Raw genomic sequence first — 20,770 nt, forward strand, 5'->3', positions numbered from 1 at the left:
TTTCCCTGGGAATTGCACTAGAGAATTTTACTGTGGTCTTTTCGCTTACTGATTGTGAGACCTTGAAGAACATGGCCTGTTTACCATGCCCTGGTTTTATGCATTTTGATATTCTCTTGTGTGTCTAGTATATGGTGGGACCTTAATACTCAGATTAAGATTTTAGGAAAATGACCACCTAAAATATATTTGTAATGGGATTGCATAAGCTCTCTGATATCTGCAATGAAACATGACATCTTGATGGTGTCTTTTAAGAGTGGTGGGCCAAGTTTGATCTTGTTTAGCGATTAGATAAAGGGTTATTGTAAGGACTAACTCTTCCCAAATCTACTGTATGGAGCCTGAGTGGTTATTATAATCATGCCTTCCTGGGTCCTTTTCTGTAATACACATAATCATTCTATAACATGCCCAGAAATAAAGGCCTTCAACATTCTATAATATATCTTCTCCTTGGTAATACAGTCTTCTAAGGACTTAGGGGTTGCCTCAGGAAAGATAAGAGTTTCCAGGAAAAAAAAAAAAAAAAACACACACACACACACAAAACAGCAGTGGTAGAATTTACCCAAAAAGATTAGAGACCACCTTTTGCCTCGCTATTTCCCATCTCCTAACACCCCATTCTGGTCTCGCCAGGGGAGATTTTCACTATGAGCCCATCACCCCACACCTTCTAATTCATCTTGCTTAAAGAGGCTTCATCCAACCTTTGTATTCGGTCCTTCTGACAGGTAGGAATGAGTCACCGCTTTGGCTCCCAGTGACAGAAACCAGCCCTGGCCAATTTAGCACAAGGAGAACATGCTGGAAGGTGGGCGCCTATTGCATAGTCCAGCAGGCAGCTCAGAGAAGGGACCCCAGGGTGCTGGTGGCTGGGGCCGGTTACTGTGGCCAAAAACACAAACATGCTCTGCAGCTTCAAGGACGCTGCCCTCCAAATGGCCCCTCCTTGCCTTGCTTGCTCCAGAGTCAAAGTGCTGGGAAGAGCGTTTTATCACCCAAGCATTAGGCCACGGGCCTGCCCTCAGCGATACCTCGGGCAGGGAGAGAAAGCTTCAGAGGTGCCAGGGGCAGTGGGAGGCAGGCACACAAAGGGAAACTGTGGTGGAGATAAGGCCTGGATGCGAGGCATCCTCCCTTCTTTCCCAGAAAAAGCAAATAGGAAATGTGCAGGATTGGTAGGAAGAAAAATCAAGTGTACTAAAAGCATCCAAAACCAAACGTAATCGATGGATGAAAATATTATACATCTTGGAAAACTTCTGGAAAAATGGCAATTCTTCCCTAAATCAAGAGTCATTGTAATCCTAAATAAGACTTCCAAAGAACTTTCTGAAAAGCTTCAACTAATTCTAAGATGCACATAAAAACAGTGTAAAAGAGCCATGATGATTTTGAAAAATAAAGACAAGAAATTCAAAACAGATGATAAAACTTTCGTAATTAAAATAATGTAGATTAACAAAAGGATCAATGAAAAAGGCAAGAGTTGAGATATAGAACCGTATGTATGAGAATTTGGTATATTGTCAAAGGATCAATTTAGGCTGGTGGACAAAAAGACAACAGTGCTGGCTGTCTGTGGGGTAAAAATGGTTACATCATATCCTCTCATAGAAAGGAAGAGTTAACCAGAGTTGTAAAAATCAAAGTAATGCTTCAAAATATTTGAATATGTAACCTGTATATAGGATTATACTTGGATGCCTGGGATATCCAAGCCTAATCCTATATAAGGGTTAGATATCTAAGTCTAATTCTAAATGCAGGTTATTTCAAATATTTTAAAGCATTTGAAATATTTATTAGTATTAATAATATTTATATTATATAAAAATGTATTATATATAAATTTTATAAATTATAGTATACAATATAAATTATATTAGCTTTATAAAATATAAATCGTTATATAATTATATAAATAATATAATTATTAAATTTAAGTTATATAAATTATATAATTATATAAGTCATATATGTAATTAAATGTGTACATTTAGCACATGCATGTACATACATGTACATACAGGCCACCACCACTACTGAAAGTATTATGCTAAATAAAAATCAATAAAGCAAAATGTAAATAATGTATTAGAGAGGACAGAACATAGAAATGGGCAGCCTCATTTGATAAAGTTTGTTTTGTGGATATGTTAATCCCTACATGTCAATTTGACATCTAGAAGAAAATACAAACCAGACAAAAACGTCATTGTTTCTGATTAATGCGTCTTGGGTAATGTCTGTATTTGAGTTTGAGAAAAGATGGGTTGTGGGTCATCCTCAGAATTACTAAATTAGGAGAAAATTCAGTACAATACAATGACACAGAATCTAATGAACTAAAAATTCCTTTCGTTTTGCTATGTACAATTTGCATTTGTATATTTAAAATTAAAATCAATTAAATGAATTCATTCTCACCATGCAAATACTAAAAAATAGAGGAAAAAAAACAGCATTCAATAAAATATAAGAGCAATAGTAAAAAAAAAAAAAAATTGTCAGACTCACACTGTGGATCACTAAAAAAAATCAATTCCAGGTGGATTAAGGTGAAAAAAAAAAAAGCCCAAACTGTACTGGTTATATGAATAAAACATAAGAAAATATATTTAAAACTTTGGCATACAGAAGTTGTCTTAAACAAGATACAAAATACAGAAACCTAAGCAAGATTGATAAATCTGACTTCTAAGATGACAACTTCTACATAAACTACACCACAAGCAATTAAAAAACATGCAGCAGACTAAAAACATATGTTCGCAGAAAAAGACTCATGTGCTTTGTATGAGAGTATTCACAGCAGATTTATTCATCATAGCCCCAAACTGGTAAGAACTCAGGTGTTCATTAATAAGACAATAGACAAAAGCTTGGTTTGTTCACACAATAGACTACGACTCAGTAATGAAAAGGAAGAAATTACTGATAATTGTAACGTGGATCTCATATTCTGAGCAAAAGAAACCAGACACAACACAAAAGACCATATACTGTATGGTTCCATTAATATGAAGTTCAGGAAGAGGTAAAACTAATTTATGATGGAAAAGAACCTCAGAACAGAAGTTACCGATGGGGGCAGGAGAGGAGGGATTACCTGGAAAGGAGGTAACTTTCTGGAAGTTACGGTAGTATTCTTTATCTTGACAAGGATTTGAGAGACAGCTGTATCCTTGGTCAAAATTTAGCAAATGCACACATAGGATTTGTATGTTTTACTTTATGCGAATTTTATCTTTGGAGAAAAAATTATAAAAAAATTAATGAACTCTAAATGATGCTGAAGTATTTGGGGATGAGTACTGGTGACTACAACTTACTTTGAAATGCACCAAAAAATAAGCCGGATTAATAGATGAATACATTATAATGCAAAAGTAGTAAAAGTAAAAGTAGAAGCTAGGTAGTGAGTGCATGGGTGTTCTCTGTAAAACTCTTTTGACTTTTCTGAATATTTGAAAGTTTTCATAATAAAAGGTTGGGGGAAAAAGGCAACAGATTGAAGGAAAAGTATTTCCAACATACAAGAGATTTTTTTGTCCAGAATGTATAAAGAGCTAATCATCAATAGAAAAAATACTCAACCCAAAATTAGCAAAAGCTTTTAGAAAAACAGGCAAATGCCACCAATGCCTGAAAAGATCATCCTACTGCACTGATAGAAAAATTCAAATAAGCACCACTTGCTCCTCCCCCAGCAGGCAGACACCAGCTCACTCATGTCTGACAGCACTGGGGGTAGGTGGGTGTTCTTACGTGCTGCCAGGGGGCCGTGTGGAGCTGCCACTTTGACAGTGTCTTCCAGGGTCTGTTGAGGCTGATCTTCCACCTCCCTGTACCACAAGAGGGGATACCCATGAGCAAACTCTATGCCTGTGCTCTAGCGCTTGCTGCAGTAGTTAGCATGAAGTGGAGTCACTACGGAAAGGTATGTGACCTATTGCTATGTCAGAACCATATATAGAGCTATGGGACTCACAGAAAAGCAAAATTGCTGTGTAAGTACACACACACATACACACACACACACACTGCAGATTAAGGGTCCGGAAAAATGCAAACTCCTACCTCAATGAGGAGGTAGGATTAAGACAGAACAATTTGATGTGAAACAAATACAATTTGAAATAAATATTCAAGACCATATTCGTGTATTGCTCACCTGATTGAAAGCATTAACAGATTATTAGTCTAAAACAAAGCTGAGTCTGTCCTTCACTTTCCCAGCACTATAGGGTAAAGTGCCAAATTAAGTACTTACTTATTAGGATTTTATCACCTGTATCCCCAAACCAGGCTTTAATTTCTTTCACTCATTCCTAAGGCAATTCCCATCCACCCTGCATGACAGGAGCTGGGAACTTACTGGTTCCTGGTCATTTCACACCCAGGGTCTAGGCATGTTTGGGTGACCCCTTGGACTCTGAGCAGGTGCTGCAGACAAGCACTTTCTACTATGGGGTGAATGGGGTAAGATGGCAGGGCACCTGCCCTATCACTCATCAGGAGTTGGCTCCTGGTACACTTCCCTGCCCCCACAATTCCCCACCCAAGTGCTGAGTCATATCTGACTGTGCAGGCAGAATACTTTTCCAGCAGTCGCACCAGCCACATCAAAACTTTAAAGACTGGTTTGCTTTTAAATGTACTGAACAGATTCGTCTTCAAGCAAAAATATATGAGCTACACACGGCTACATTTTATGACTGGTAACAGCAGATGTGTGGGCGTGTACATGTTCATATATAATTTCAGCTGTTTCTCTGACATTTTGTGCAAACAAATCAAACAGCTCACCAAAACTAGTTGTAAGTTTTATTTTTATAAAATTAACATAAAAGATTCTTTAAAAATCTGCAGTTATTTACAGCAGTATTGCACAAGTAAAGTGGCAATTACCCTGTCAAAATTCATCAGTGCAAAACACAAGTAAGCCAGGGAAACTGCAATACAAATGCTACATATGCTGGGTCCTAGAAAACAGGTTAGTGATGGATCAGTATACAAACAGATCAGTGCTATTTATAAGTGGGTACCTGAAGAGTTCTGATACAGTAACTAGTGGTCACAGAATCTGAACATAAAACATGAAAGAGCTTCTATGGTCCGAAATTCCCAAATAAAAGTAGTCAAGTTACTTAGCTGGGAGCTTGAGGATGCTTCTTACACACAATGCTGTTTAAAGTAGACCCCACGTTCCCCCCGCCCTCCACATGTGAGTACACACACACAGGAACCAGGATAAATCAGCAGGGATGGCAGAACCACCTGCATGGAACCACCATGAAGTCTCCTTAAAGCTTCCACGAGCTTTCACATCTTGACACCCAGTCCAGTGGGGCCCCAACCTCCCCTGAAGGAGATGGAGAATCAGGAGGGCATCGACCTGAAGAAGCAGACTGACCAAAATGCGGTGACCAAATGGGTGGGGCGTGGGGAGGGCTGTACAGTTAATTAAAATTAGCTCCTGAAGACAATTTAGTCCAGCCTCAAGCACAGGAAGTCGCACAGCAGGTGGGGGAAAACCCAACCACTCACAGTTGTCCACAAGGGGTTAGTGGCCGGAGGTGGTCCTGAGGCAGGAGCCACCTGTCCCACCCGTCCCCTGGTCTTGCCCGGCCCTAGCCCTGAACAACTGCAATGCAGCACCTCCGGAAGTGGCACATTTTAACTTTTTTCTAAACACTGAGTTGTCAGGGATACATTTTCAGTAGAAAAATCTTTCCCACCTGCTAATACTTTGGTTTTTTTGTTTTCCTAAAGATAAAGCCTGGAGTCAGCAAAATTTGCTTGCATGAGAAGCTAGTTGCTTTGGAACAAACAGAAGGTTGCTGGGTATTTCTTGGAGTAGAATTTTGTAGCCTGCCAGACTGAGTTTCTCACTGGCATCAAACACACGCTTCATCATAAGGGCGGCAAAGCCCAAGAATTGAAACCCACTTGACTGGAAATACCAGGACCCAAAGCTGGAGAGCCACCCTGGAGGACCATGTGGTCTGCAATGAGCTCTCCAGTCACCCCCTACACCTCTCAGGAGGTAACTTCATGGAATGGCAGGGGTGTGGGAGACAGGGATGTTAATACTTTTCAGAAATTAAGACATTAAATAAGCAGAAAATAAATATACAATATTTCTACAAGTTACAGCATTATGAAACAGTAGGACACATCACACAGAAAAAGAATCTACAATATTTACAATCCTTGATTCTGAAGAAGTTTAGAAAAACAGTGATTTTTTTACTCATTTATGCTGTACAAAATTTTACAAGAAAGGTAAAGGAAACACAATTGCACACAGACATTTGGCTCAGTTGATAAGTAAAATATGACCTACTAATCTAATAAATACTCACAATATATACATTAAGAAGGGGAACGGCAGACAACTGTATTCCACTATATTTTTTAATCAGAAGGAATTTTAAACTTGATTTCTCCACAACCCCCACCCCCAACATTCTTCATCAACTGGTTTCTGGGAAGGACATCTGAAGAATCACTCATGAAGCTATTTTGTGTGTGTTTATTGTGTTTCTGTGTTAAGTCACAGGACACTTTTTACAAACCTCACATGGGGGGAGGTTGTCAAGGCACAAAACCTGCATTAAGTTTCCAAAAAGGGGATTTAATTATTTTTTCTACAAAAACGTGTTTTAAAAAAGGTAAAAACGTATACCCACGGGAGGCATACTTTCTGCAGAGGAATCTTGATAACCAGATACATACAGTACAGAGACATCCAGTCATCGCTTTAAGTTCTGGTGCCAACAGCCTGTTCTTTAATACTCCTACAATTCATAGAATCTCTGATTTCCTCAGGAACTGTTTCCACATCCAGCCTGGAGGCCACCAGGCCAGAGGGAAACGTGCTCGTGTGTTGAACACAGCCCCTGGGCAGCGCAGGACAGGGCCCCCGGTGCCCGGCCCAGGGCTGCACCCAGTGTGTGCTCCCAGGGGCTGCAGAGCTGAGGAAACAGAGTAAAGTGCTCTAGTCAGGAGACTGGCACATGAGTACAGGGATCCTGGGAGGGGGCGCCCAGAACCAAATACATCTTTGGTGTGTGTGTGTGTGTCCAGCAGGCCCGCGGCTGCAATCCTACCACCGCTTATAACCGTGGGCTTTGTGTAACCCTACAAATGGGCTCGAGACACATTAGGGAACAAGTTGAGCTCCAACACAGCTTTAAAAATAAGTCAAAGTCCCAAGGAGATTCTTGGGGAAACGAAATTATTTAAAGAAAGAATATTTGGAATTAAATCATCTCCATCTAAAGGAAAAAGTGAATATGCAATACATATATATATATGTGTGTGTGTGTGTATATGTGTGTATATATATATTTTAAATTATGAAGATACAAGTGTTTAGATTTTTCCACCTAATTTAAATAATGTGAACATTCTGGCTCTTCTATTGGGCAAAACACTAGTTGCTGGCACTGCTGATTCATTTGAAGATTTACTTATTTCTTTTAAAAGCTGTTTAATGATTGGAGTTTTCAAAAATTTTAAGAGTTACAGAGTTCACAAAATTGTCTTCCCTCCTCAATTTCACTGCTCCCTAACCTGACTCTTTCCTGTGTCTCCCTGGGTGTCTGCTGCCTCTGAAACGACTGACCAGTGTGTGGTTTCCTTCCATTGCACTCACAAGGAGCAGGCACAGAGAAAGAGCACCCTCACTACAGGGCTGGGGGCACGAGTGGCCTGACAGTATCCAACTGTCCTGGAAGAACGAAAAACACAGACTTCTGCCCAGAAGAATTCTTCTATGGTGCTGGTGGAAGTGGGATGAAGCCTATGTTTCAAAGTGAATTTAAAGGAGTGGGGCCAGTGGACTGAATGCAGGAGGACTAAAATGCAGGAGGCCAAGCAAATGGCCATCAGAAGCCCTGTCCCAGGCCTGTGCCCATTCCCATGAAGGCGTGAGCTGGATGCTGCAGCTGGACTCTGCTGTAATGGACACGGTGGCCCTCTGGGACCTGATGCTGACAGTGCATCCCGTGAACATGGGAAAGCCTGCAACCAGAAAAGCCAGCAGCACAAAGGGGCGTAGCACTTAGGTCTGTTGCTATTACTGCTATTGCCTCTTCAGAATACTTCCCAATAACATACTCATCAAAATGGAATGAAAACCAACACCAAATGCTTCCCAGTTAATAACAGATCACTCGAACTGTGCAAGATAAAGGCGGATATTAACTCTTGTTCTGACTCAGTTTCACTTTATCATGAAAATACACTGGATCAAATCTATGAATCTGAGTCCAGACTGGAGGTACATCACAAAACGTGATGAGGAAAGACGGAAAAATAGTCTGAAATTTTGCCACAGATGCAACTGAATTTATAAAGGTACGTAAATATTTACAAATGGGACTGGCATATCAATGCAGGTGACAACAGACCCTCTGCCCTTTTAATCAGTTCCATTTCAAAAGAACTCTTTTGGTATTAATAAAAATAATTTTAAAAGGTCAAAGAGGCAATAGTAGGGAAGGGAGGGAGTATATCACACCTCTCCCTGTTTAAAAATTCTGTAATCTCTAAAAATAAACTAAGGCAGCTTTTTAAGTTAGCTGGCTCAGTTTCCACGGCAGGCTTTACATAATCCTCTGAGAATAGGCCATAGGTTCTTAAAATTTTAATACAAAAATTATTCACAATTGATTAAAAAGTTTCCATTTCCTTTTTGAAAAACCTTATTAAAGGTGATGGGGAAAACACACTGCATGTAAACACCATTCTTACACAAAATCCTGTTCCAAAAAACCATGGTTTGTACATTAAAAAGCAAAGAATGCTCCCTCCTTTACATTCACAAGAAACTTCCATTAGAAATTCTGCTGTGTGGTGATGAACAGAAAGGTCAAGTTCCCATCCAGCTCGGTGTCTTCTGAACACGTCACCTGCCCCTCCACCAGAGAACCGCTGGCTGCATGATAATGGCACCAGGAGACCGCGGTGCTGGGGCTTGTTGGTTCGAACAAGCAAAATGTCTGCACATCTCTCGGCTCCGCAAAGAACCTGTCAATGCATTCTCCACACCAGGCGGACAATGTAACGCAACAGTCGTAAGATAACCATTTGTGGGTGGTCTTCGGCTGCTTGGTAATTATTCAAAAATACCTGAAACAACAAAAGGAAAGCTTCTTAGTTTCTCCCTAATTTGGAAGTGGGGAGGGGAGGGAGCCCATATTTAAGTGAACAACCAATCCCAGCTTAAACACTATGAAAGGCACCTCTTCACGAGCACTGTATCACAAAGCACGATTCCTCCCTGAGACTGTGAAGAAAACTTGTTTTCATTTCCCTGCAAAGGAGAAGACATCCCTACATAAAGGGCAGGCATACCAATGATTTACTCCTTAAAATAGAAAAAAAAAAAAAAAAAAAGCACCCAAAAGAATGTTTGAAAAACTCAAAGAGGAGGTAAAGCAACTATCTTACCACCCAAGTTAATTGACATTCAAATATGCTGCAGATTCCCTCAGGGGTGAATTTCTGGTAGCTGTAATTTATTTGAGAAACCAGTGATGTGGAGTAATCTGCCCTAAGAAGCTAAGCAAAGTCGTGCAGTGATGCACCACTGTGCCTCTGGCTGCTTGGCTACGATAAACACTGTGACCCAGAGGGGTGCCCATGGTCACAGACACAGGCACTGTCAACCCCCATCCTCCTACCCTCTCGGTGTGCGGAGGAAAGAGCAATCCAGAACATAAAAAGCCTCTGTGCCAGTGACCAGCCTATGTTTGTTACAAGCTGAGGAACTGTTCAAAAGGAAATCACCAGCTTATTCAATGCTTTCAGGGTCCTCAGGTCTTCCACAGCGCCCACTTTCAGGTTCTAATCCATCTTGTGGGTAAGTGCAAGGTATAAATTCAAAGTTGCCAAAGGCGGCGGTAACACAACACATCAACCTCAACGCCATGAGCTACCAACCTGGTTCGCCATTCAAGTCTGAAATCTGCCCTGGACATTTCTTAATGACTAATCCACACGAGACTGGGCTACGTGACTGTCTCTCCACAAACCCCCTTCTCACTGAGTGGGGGATGCCTCCAACACACCGTCGCGGGAACCACCGGCCATGAATCAGGCTGAGACAACTGTCCCCTCAGACCCCGAACAGCCCCCACAGACACCAGCTGCAGCTGCAGCTCCACTGTTTACACAAGCTCTGCCTCGCTTGTTTGACAGAATGGGATTGTGATAAGGCCAGGGCATTTCCCCTTTTCCTTCCATAACAAGATTGGAGGAAATCAGCTTTATGTAAGCGATTCCTGTAGAGGCACTCTGTAACCACAGTCTGTGATTTTTATCTGTTTTACACACAAGATTGCTTTGTTTTGATTTAACTTTCAAAATTACTTTGCTGCCTGTGTGTGAGAATAATTTAGGGGAAGGTTAATTTTAGTGTAGACTAATATTAATAGGTTGAAAGAAACTTATTCAAAATAAAACCACAACTTACTAAAATGAAGAAAGTGTATGCTATGATGGGCTAAGTAATCAATCCAGGCAGGGAAGTTTTGTGCCAACCTGCTGTCACTGCCATGCTCGGTGTGGCCAGAACATGGGGCTGACTGGGTGTCCACAGTCAACAGGACACCAATGAGGGGGCTGTGTCAACGTGAAGGGCAGACTCCAACTGCTGACACTTGCTAAGTTTCATATTCCAGCACTGGCAGCGTCCAAGGGAAGAAATCTTCTGTCCACTCTTGGAGGACAGCAGGAGGCTGTGACCAAGCTTAAGTAGAAGTCACCTCACGAGAGAATCTTTCCAAGTTTTTAGAGTTCCGCTTTCATCTCAAATGTAAAAGGATATGGGGTGTTCAAAGACATGCTGGACACGGTGGGGAAAATGCAGGAAATTTTGGCAAAAGTTACACCCAATCTCTGACTCGTGAGAAGATGCTAAAGCATCGCAGTCTGCAAGGGTGCGGGGATGCCTGCCCTCTCAGACGGCGGGCATGACAACATGGCACACGCTTTTAAGTTGACAAGCAATTGCTTTTGGACGACATTCAACAGAGGAAGCCATTACCACGGATTCAAAGAGCTGTGCCAGCCCAGAAAGCATTTGACAGCTGGCACGGCCGGCTGGAGCTGCTGTTGGCTTGAAGCGTATGCCCGTACTGCAAAAGACAGCTGGAGGATGGGCAGCCCCTACCTCTGCAGACTGGCTGCCCTCTTAATACCTGCAGCCATAAAAATTACTGCGGCTTATGGTCAGGGCCTGGTGACACTAAACTGGGGCAAGTGGCCAAAAGCTGCAGTGGGGCGAAGACGCAGAACTAAGACTGACGGCTCAATGCTGCTCAAAGCGCCAACAGCTTCAGCCAGCTCCAGTGAAATCTCCCTGCGATCTAGATACGTGAGGAGCGGCTGCTACAATTCAGCTCCTAAACCAGGGCCTTTGGTTTTGGGGTGGTGTAAGGGGTCAGGAGGGAGTTTGAAGCGATTAGAGAAAGCCCCCTAAGATGGAATGCACTGGTGAAAGGTCAAAGTAAGGGCACACCCAGAGGCTTCTGGCCAGGGTAGCATATCCAAAATGGAATTGGAAAGTCAGGACTAAAAATGACAATCTCTGTATTGTTGGGGAGCTGCCAGTTAAAAGCAAGTATGACTGAGCCAGGAGCTGTCACTTGCAGTATGAGTGGTCCCTCGCATCTAATGTGGGCTAAGACAATAAACACACCCATAAAGGAGCATCAGCAGCCATGCCTGGACTGTCTTCCTGAGAGCTGCTCTGTCTGCAGAGCTGGCCTCCTGCCTAGAGTCCAGTAAGTCTGCGTCTGCTATAGTGGTTCTTAATCAGGTGGAAGCGACATCTGTGTATCACAAGTGCATTTAAGTTCTGCCACTCCTAAACTGGGTAATATAAAAAAGACACACTGTCTTTCCTGATTAAAAGCGTTTTTTAAAAAAACTATTAAAATAAATACAAACAGGGAAGATGCTCCACTCCCTCCTGAAACTTCTGGGTGTCCTCCTCTTTATGGGCTGAACTGTAAACTGTGTCCCCTCAATTCATCTGTTGCCGTTCTAACCCCCCGGACCTCAGACTGTGACTGTAAGTGGAGACAGGGTCATCAATAAGGTGATTAAGTTAAAATGAGGTCACTGTGGGGTGGGCTCTAATCCAAGGTGTTCTTAGATAATCAGGACACAGAAACCCACCGGGGTAGACCACGTGAAGACACGGGATGACGGCATCTACAGGTCTGGAGGCTAAGTCTGCACCAAGATCACAGACTTCCAGCCTCCAGAACTGAGAAAAATAAATTCCTGTTGTGTGAGCCACGCAGTCTCTGGAACTCTGCACGGCAGCCCTAACTGACTGATACACCCTTTCATTGATGCTTATCCATAATTCTCAGTCTGTCACCCTTTAAGTGAAAACAATCCTTCTTACAGGGTTGGATAACTCTGTTTTAGTATAAATTGCAAAAATACTTTAGGAAGATATAGTAACTCATTTGGGTGAAGAAGATTATTTTTAAAGACCAAATTGGCTAGTAAGTTACAACTGAAGTGACCATATATTACAGTTCTCTCCTCTCTCACTCTTTCTCTACCCAGACACACATACACACAATCACAAGTGCACAAAGAGGAGGGCCCCCACCCAGTTAGGTACTATAATCTTCATAGTCTAAATCAAGAGCTATATGAGGACTGGGTTACCTGGAGGTAACTGCCTTTTGTGGCCATCCCATGTGTCCAGAAGGTGACTCCTTCAACATTCACAACCTTGTATGTCCCGCCAAGAACCAGTTCCTGACAGCCCCTGCTCCTCTCAGGGCAAGGGGCTCCAGTGGCCTTGATGCTGACCGGCATCAGGTGGGGGCCCAACTTCAAGGCACGTGTCTGTGTACCCACTAGGTCTGGTGGTAATAGCTGTGTCGCCAGCACAAAATAGTAAACAAGATAATAAAGTAAGGACAATACAGAGGCAAATAAGATGAGAGGGAGAAAAAACCTGGCCAGAGAGGAAGTCGGGGAGCCAGGGCAGGAAGGCACGAGGGTGAATCCCCACATCGAGCCCCAAAGGAAGAGGAGAATTTCTTGGAAGGACAAGAGGAGAATGGGCAGTGCAGGTGGAGAGAGAAGCTGGGCAGAGGCAGCAAGGCCAACAGGCAGAAGGGGCCAGCAGTTCAGTAAAGATAATCTAAGTAGTGGATAAATATTTATCATAAGCCAGAAGGAAAAATTATGCCAAGTTGCAGGATTGCTCCTCCATAGACTGTGCCCTCTAAGTGCAAAGGCATAGGATTCTGTCTCTACAAGTTTCCTCAGCATAGACTTAGGCAGTCTTTCTCTGAAGACATGAACAATGCCCTTTGAGATGGTGTCGAGCATTCGACAGGGAATTCCTAAATAGCTCTTCACACGTCCCCATGACACCAGATGGCACAAGCTCATCTGGGTGGCAACTGGGGAGGAGCTGAGCCACAGGAATGCCGTAGCGTGGGGTTCCTGCTGCCTTGCCAGGGGCTGGCACTGCCACTGCAGCGAGGAACATTGAGTGCAGGACAGAAGCATCTTCAATTTACACTTGAGACGACCAATCAAGTGTCAGGGAATTTAATGACATTCTAATGCCAAAATAATCACAGAACAACACTCTCTTGCTCAGTCCAGGGAAGCAGATGCTTGGAAAAGAAAAGAGGCCCTGGCTCCAGGGAACTGGTCAGGTTGAACACCAGACACCTATAGAACGCAGCTTTGGATTCAGCTTCACTCCCCAACAGTGAGAGGAGTCAATCCTTTGAAAAACTGCGTAGGGCACTCCAGGCCTTTGGACTTCGTGTGCCCAAGCTTGGGGATGGAAGAATTGCCATGGCCACCACAAATGAAATAACCTAGCCCACGCTTTTCAGTCCCCACAACAACCCTGAGTGCCAGGGGAGCATTCCCTGCTGTTTTGCAGCCAGTGACTACAGAGTTGGTCAAGCAAGTGACTCAAAGGGTGGTGCAAGACAGTGGCAGGACAGGATGGGTACTCTTGGTCCACATGAAGATGGAATGCCAGAAGCAGGACAGAAGTTAAACGAGGGCTTTCAGGCCAGCACCTTCCCTCTTTGCATGCCCTGTCCCTGTGCCTGTGCCTGTGCTGGGAAGGGCCCGGTGCTCCTCAGACCTGAAGGGGGCCTTGTTTCAGGCTAAGCTGAGGTCACAGAGGTTCTGGAGTGAGAACTGAGAATCACTAAATGATTTCCACAATGCAGCTCAGAATACAGCCCACTCATCCACACTCCAAAGGCAGGGTTGACACCCACTGGGCCAAAGGACTCAGTAAGTACATCACTGACCTAGAAATAGCATCGCTCAAGGGGGACTTAAATTAAAAAAGCACAAATGTGCATAACACAATTTAAAAAAAGGCTGAGATCAGACATGACATCAAGGAGTTATCCTGGGAACCAGGGGGTGAGATGTGCCGTAAGACAGCCACAGTTAAGAGTTTCCTGGCAGTCAAAGCAACAAGGGAAAAACAATTTCGTCGTCATATCAAAGCAAGCTCAATTCCTAATTCTAAGAGGCATTCAAAAACAAGGTATACCTATACGACTCTGAGATGCAGAGGAATTTAACTTACTCAAAAACTTGTTTCTTTCAGAATTTCAACACTAAATGCATAGGGTGTCCTGAAAGTTATTTTTTATATGTAAGTATTTATACATACACTATATATTATTATATATTATATATAATACATAATAGGAGGCTGAATTTTGGACTGTGAGACCAGGAGGGACAGAGGGAATCTCTGTTCCAGGCTCAGGCAACTGAGGGAGCAGTCTCTCTCTGGTTGGTGTCTGATCCCCACAGGCTGCAGAAGAGAGGGCCTGGGATGGACATCCAGGAGCCTGGGAATACCCAAGGGCTGTCACGGCATCTTTAGGGCCACTGAGGTGGCAGGGTGGGACAGAGGACTAGGAGTCGCCCCCCGGTTCTGTTAGAACTACCACCCCACTACCCGTTCATAACCCAGCAGTCTAAACAGCATTTTAACTGGCAACCGAGTGACACAGAGGTCAGAGAGAAAAAGGCCCAGCACGTAGTCAGCATCATGTGGAGCTCTTCAGGAAGATCCGGTCTCTCTCCACTTTCACACCAACCACCACAGTCAAGCGGCAGCTGAGCTGGTATTTCAGCGCTGGGTCCACATGCATGTTGTTTTCAGGTGTCAGAGGAGATTGCGACAATACTGCCCAACACCAAATCCACTTTCTGTTCATCACCAAGGCAACAGGGATATTTGCATAGCTTGTGCCTACTGCACTTTGATGTCACCACAGCTGGGGAAAGGGCACTGGGAAGTTCCCTCCCAGATGCATGGTACCTTCACCCCAAACCAGTAGAGCACTCTCCTCTAGTGCTGCAAAGCTATGGGTGCTGCAGCTGATTTGCTATGGTGACAATGTGGTCTTCAGAAGTCAGATAAAAACTACATTTGCATAAGCCAAACTTTTATCCTATTTTTGACACACTATTTCAAAGAAATTATGATAGTTAAGGCTTCTTGTGAGACAAATCTCTTCTCCAGTGAATGTTGGGGTGAGGCTGTGCACTGAGGCTCTTCAGGCAGCGCAGCACAGCCCTCCACTTGGTAGGTCTCTAGCCTGTCAGACTCCAGACCTGGTGCTGGCTCAAGTGGGGAATGACTCCCGCCTGCCACTTCGGAAGTCGTCACTGTTCTATGGCCAACCACAGAGAAGACACAGATTGTTTTGACATCTGTGTGAGGCACCAGTAGTTGGAATATTAGATTCAGAGAAGAAACACACTGTTCCAAAATGTTCCAGCCTCAGAAAAAAGCTAAGTGAGATGTAATATAGTTTAACCACAACTAAAACCTCTCCACTGTGTTTCAGGTGGTACAAGTCTAGTGAAGGATGATACGAGAAGCTTATTAGTTTTGAGCGTCTGCAGCAGGGCCAAGTCTTAGTAATTGTGTGCATCTTCATTTCCTCCTCAAGAGATTAAAAAACAAAACAAAACCCCAGTTAGACCTCCTGAAGTCCCCTTCCAGGCACCTGCATCTCCTTCCTCATGGTTACGTGTTCATGGCCTCGATCCAGAGCAGCCAGGCAGCCCTGCAGGTGTAGGCACCTGCCAAACAGATGAGCACTCACACGTGGTGCAAACAAGCACAACTCCTTTAGCCCAATGCCCACCCAGCCATTTAAGCACACACCAGTGCCTCAGCCTCATCTCACATTTGCCTACACCCAGACACAGCATGTGCAGTAGGGTCAACCACACAACTCGTTTAAAAAGCAGTTCCAGAGTATTTAAAAGATAAGACAGGTGAACAGAGTTCCTGGCATCTCCCTTTCTAAACGCCAAAGACCCACTGAAAAATGTTTCCATTACAGTTCAAAGTGAGAGGAAACAGAATTATGATAATAGATGATAATATGAATTTTCTAGCTCCATCTCTAAATGTTCTTACTTAATCTTCACTATATGCCTAAGGGATAGACCAGGAAATGGGCCTCCTAAAGGTTAAGGGTGGAGCCAGGGTTCTAGGTCTGACCCCAAAGTCCCCACGCTTCATGTTTTCCTACGAGATCACACTCTGGCTTCAACAAGTAACAGAACATGCTTGTTTGGAAAACCAGCAATCCATAGTCCACACAATCCCAGCCACATGTGCTCCCGAAAGTCTGAGGGAAGAACCAAGGAGCTCATCACCTCTGGCCATTGTACTTGTGGGATGGAAATGGGGTGGTCTAAGACAGGCAAGGAAGGTTCCTAAACCCAAACACTGAGCTGCCTCCTCCAGCTCTAAGGAAAACTCTTGCTGAACCTGAAAACTGTGCCACTGATCAATGGCAGGTACATGAGGAGCTTATCTAAGCTTATCTAAGCTCCTCATGACTGCCTTTGTTATGAAAACTGGCATTCTATAAACTCATGTGAGTGAAGTGTGGGGCAACCTATCATTGTATGAGTTACGTCTAATTTGAACTTAATATCTGATGTGCAGATTTCCATGATTCTTTTCACAGCCAGTAACAGAAAGCAACTTCTTTTATTAAACTCCAACATTCAATTAATGAAGACCTCCAAAGTACGCTGAGACCACACATTTGGGTTTGTGTTCAGTTTGTGCAATTACCAACAAGCAGGCTAAACTTTAGTCCTTGCCTTTGTACATTATTCACAGAAGAATGACTACCATTTATAAAAACAAGAATGAGATAGCACTGGGGATTTCACTTCTCAAGAAGGAGAGCATATAAGTATTTCAAATTCATATATAGTATAGGAAAATGCTAATGTAATGACATATTAAATTCTTTCCATCAAAATCAGTCTGCAAGCCACCTTCTCAACTCTACTTTGTCTGATTCAGGGCTAGATTTTGGTCTACGTGTACTTCAATCAATTCATGTCTGCACATGCCCTGGACAGAGTAGGAAGTAGGCAGTGTAAACAAAAGATCACTGTTTCTTGTGATCAAACAGTGAAAGGGTTTTCATTCACTGCTGGCCTCATCTGGAGAGCAGCTTCATGGGCCGCTGTCCACTGCAGCAGACCACCAGGACATGCCCAGGTCACAGTTAGCCAAGAGCAGTGTTCCTGCACCTGGAGTGACTTGAGCTGGACAACCTGACTGCGAAGAACCTAGAAGCCACAGAAGGAAAACAACTCCAGCTTCAGTATTACGGGTGGTGGAGGGGAAAGAAGGAGGCATGCTGGTTGCAGAACGGCTCCAGTTATTCCAAGAGCAAGCATTTTTACATTCTAAGGGCTTTGGATCGCAGCCCCGGCCCATGGTCAAGACTCCCACCCAAGTAGACACTACCCTTCCAGTACCTCTGTTCCACATCTACAGAGGATCGCAATCTATCCTTGCTGGCACTGCGTCCAGCAGATGAACCGGCACATGCACTCACACAGTTTGGGTGATGAAAGAAACTGCCAACAGCTACTGAAGAACAGTCTGGCTGTCTTGGGCTGACACACTCACGAGGAAGAGAAGGTGCAGGCTGCAGAAATACAAACACTGCACCACTCGGGTAAAGGCAAGCTGCTCACTTTCTCACAAATTCCAAAATAAAGATTTAGCTTCTCAGAGAACCTCTCTTCCCTCCATGCCCACTAACATCCCTGTGCTACCTAGCCTTTACCAACAGCCTCCCTACTCTCCACTAGGAGTCTCAAAGCTTGGAGTCTTAGAGAGCGCCCCGCACAGCAGACCTGCATAGGAAGAGCTGTGAGCGTCAGTGGCCCTCTGGCCATAGTTCATTCAGCAACAAATGCCTTTTAAGAGCTCCATGACCTTCACAGCCCCTGGGCTTTGTCCCACAACTGGTTCTCCCTGTGCCTGCACTACTGGTGCCTCCTGCCAAATCTTTAAGAATCTGAGCATCAAAATAAACATTGAGAGTAACGCATTGTAGCCCATTGAATAAAACAGGAATCCATGAATCCAAGTTGGTATACTAAATAATTATATGAGAGAGAAAGGAAAGCTCTTCGTCCTTTACAAGCTCTGTCATATTACAAATGGAAAAGTACTAACTTCACAGCGGAAGACACCACCTTGGATCAAAGTGAACCTCATCAGTAACAGGACAAATGGACATCATGTGCCTCCTGTTGTGCCACACTAAGGACACATCACCTCTGGAGTGCTCCTGTCAGAAATGCAAAATGTGAGTCTCATCATGCAGAAATATCAGATAAATCAAATTCAGGGAGTCTGTAAATTACAACTGCCCTGATCCTTCAAAAATGTCACTGTCATAAAAGACAAAGACAGAGGATGGTTCCAAATTAATGGAGCCAGAGGTAAGACACTTGAATTCAATGCATGGTCCTACATTGGCTCTTGGGCCAGAAAATACATTTTTTTCTTTTTTTTTTTTTTTCCTGAGAAGGGCACTGTTGGGACAAGTGGTAACATTTGAATAAGGTCCACAGATCAGATAATAGTTCTGTAAAACTATTTGTGAATTTTGATAATTACACTGTGGTTACACAAGGGATTACTCTTATTTTTGGGAAATACATACTGAAGTATTTTTAGTGTAGAAAAAGCAGTATCATGTCTGTAGTTTATTCTGAAATAAACTGTACACGTGTACAAAGTGGGAAAACATGAAAACAAATGGGGCAGATATAAAAGGGTGGTTCTTTGTGTCATTCTTCCAACATTTTTGTAAGTCTGAAATTATTTCAAAATGAAGTTACCAAAATCCACTGTAGTAGTAAAACTCCGACTGAATAGAGGGGCCAGGCCGTTCAGCCCGGCAGGGTCAGCTGGGAATGACACTGCATCGGGAGAGAAGAGGGGACATGCACTGGGACTTTGCGCTCACCTGTGCCTCTCTCACCTCCTCCTTCAAGGATTCAGCCTCCACAGCTCCGTCTCAAACGCTTCCCCACTGCCCTTAAGTGGACTGAATACATGACAACTACACGACAACTTCCTCTATTTCTCTAACTGGAAAAACGGGAAAATATCCTGTCAGGCTTCGCAAGGCTCATGGCAATAAAAGACTAACACTTTAGACAAGGCATTGTAATAGCATTAAGCAAATAAAGACAGTCAGTATTTAAAAGGTTAATATCCATCCGAAAGCAGCGCAGTGAGGTATACTGCTTGCCAAGAGAGGATAATTCCCTTGTGAAGACAGCAGGTAATTTGAATTCATTATTTCCCAAAAACGGCCTCCCATTACCTTCCCAGATTTCTGCCCCCAATATTTAACAACGGACCATTAAGTGTGATTCCAGACAATGGACTGTTTTTAATTTAACAAGTATCAAGACGGGTGTCTGTGGCTTTGAAGATCACTGTGTCACTATCCAGAGTATTATCCAGTGTTTTGAACTATTTTTTTTTTTTTTAGACGGAGTTTCACTGGACTACAATGGCGCAATCTCAGTTCACTGCAACCTCCGTCTCCTGGGTTCAAGCGATTCTCCTGCCTCAGCCTCCCGAGTAGCTGGGATTACAGGCGCCCACCACCACGCCCAGCTAATTTTTTGTATTTTTAGTAGAGACAGGGCTTCACCATCTTGGCCAGGCTGGTCTTGAACTCCTGACCTCAGGTGATCCACCCACCTCGGCCTCCCAAAGTGCTGGGATTACAGGTGTGAGCCACTGTGCCCAGCCTTGTGTTATGAGCTATTTATAAAATCTGAATATATTTATCTTTTAGAAAAATTGCGTTATAACCTAGAATCTATCCCTACTCCTGCCCCCCAATATCCCAGCCTACTAAGAAAGCTAAAGTCCTTTAATTATTTGTGACTGTATTTTTGCACTAATATTTTTAAGATATGCAAAAGAATATGCACAATGACAAAACCTTGTAAATACTGCAATCAGACAAATTTCTTTTACCAAAAGCATGGGAACAATAGGTTGCTTCTTACTGGAAACACAGACATGACCATCTTAAACATTAAACTGTGAAATGACATTGGGAGAAGAGGAGGGGAGGCAGGCTATGAACCTGTTAAGGTGCTGCTATCACATCCTCAACAGAGAGGCAAGGTAACAAAGACAACCCAGCAGCCTAGGTTTCATTTGCATGTGACTCAAACTACTTCCCACCTTGACAGCTTCACAAGAGGATGGCTAGGGACTGGGATGCACTCCAGTCCCCACGCCAGCCTTAGCCCATGTCTTGTCACTGACCCCTCATGGCAGCCATGGAGGTGCATTCACCAGGTGCATCTGGGCAGGCCCACAGGAAAGCCTTGCGGAGTCATGCAT

General features: G+C 43.5%; 2 protein-coding genes across 8 annotated transcripts in view; one reads left to right on the forward strand and one right to left on the reverse strand.

The window, feature by feature from the left end:
- Positions 1 to 20,770, forward strand: part of MTLN (mitoregulin) — a 1,146,577-nt gene that overhangs the window by 522,772 nt on the left and 603,035 nt on the right. The window contains exon 1 of one of the 4 annotated variants that reach the window (XM_050753154.1): positions 5,449 to 5,452. The exons of the other annotated variants lie outside the window; for them this stretch is intronic. The gene's annotated coding sequence lies outside the window, so the exon portion shown is untranslated. Of the gene's footprint in view, positions 1 to 5,448; positions 5,453 to 20,770 lie in introns of those variants that run through there. 4 annotated transcript variants of the gene reach the window in all.
- BCL2L11 (BCL2 like 11) overlaps positions 4,823 to 20,770 on the reverse strand; it is a 46,853-nt gene continuing 30,905 nt past the window's right edge. For 3 of the 4 annotated variants that reach the window (XM_050753131.1, XM_050753127.1, XM_050753130.1), the window contains one exon: positions 4,823 to 9,150. In XM_050753131.1, coding sequence (XP_050609088.1) covers positions 9,052 to 9,150 — 99 coding nt within the window. In that variant the 3' untranslated portion in view covers positions 4,823 to 9,051. Of the gene's footprint in view, positions 19,490 to 20,770 lie in introns of all 4 variants that reach the window. The other variant, XM_050753129.1, reaches the window with a different exon arrangement.

Source organism: Macaca thibetana, chromosome 13, assembly GCF_024542745.1.
Source record: "Macaca thibetana thibetana isolate TM-01 chromosome 13, ASM2454274v1, whole genome shotgun sequence".
Lineage (NCBI taxonomy): Eukaryota > Metazoa > Chordata > Mammalia > Primates > Cercopithecidae > Macaca > Macaca thibetana.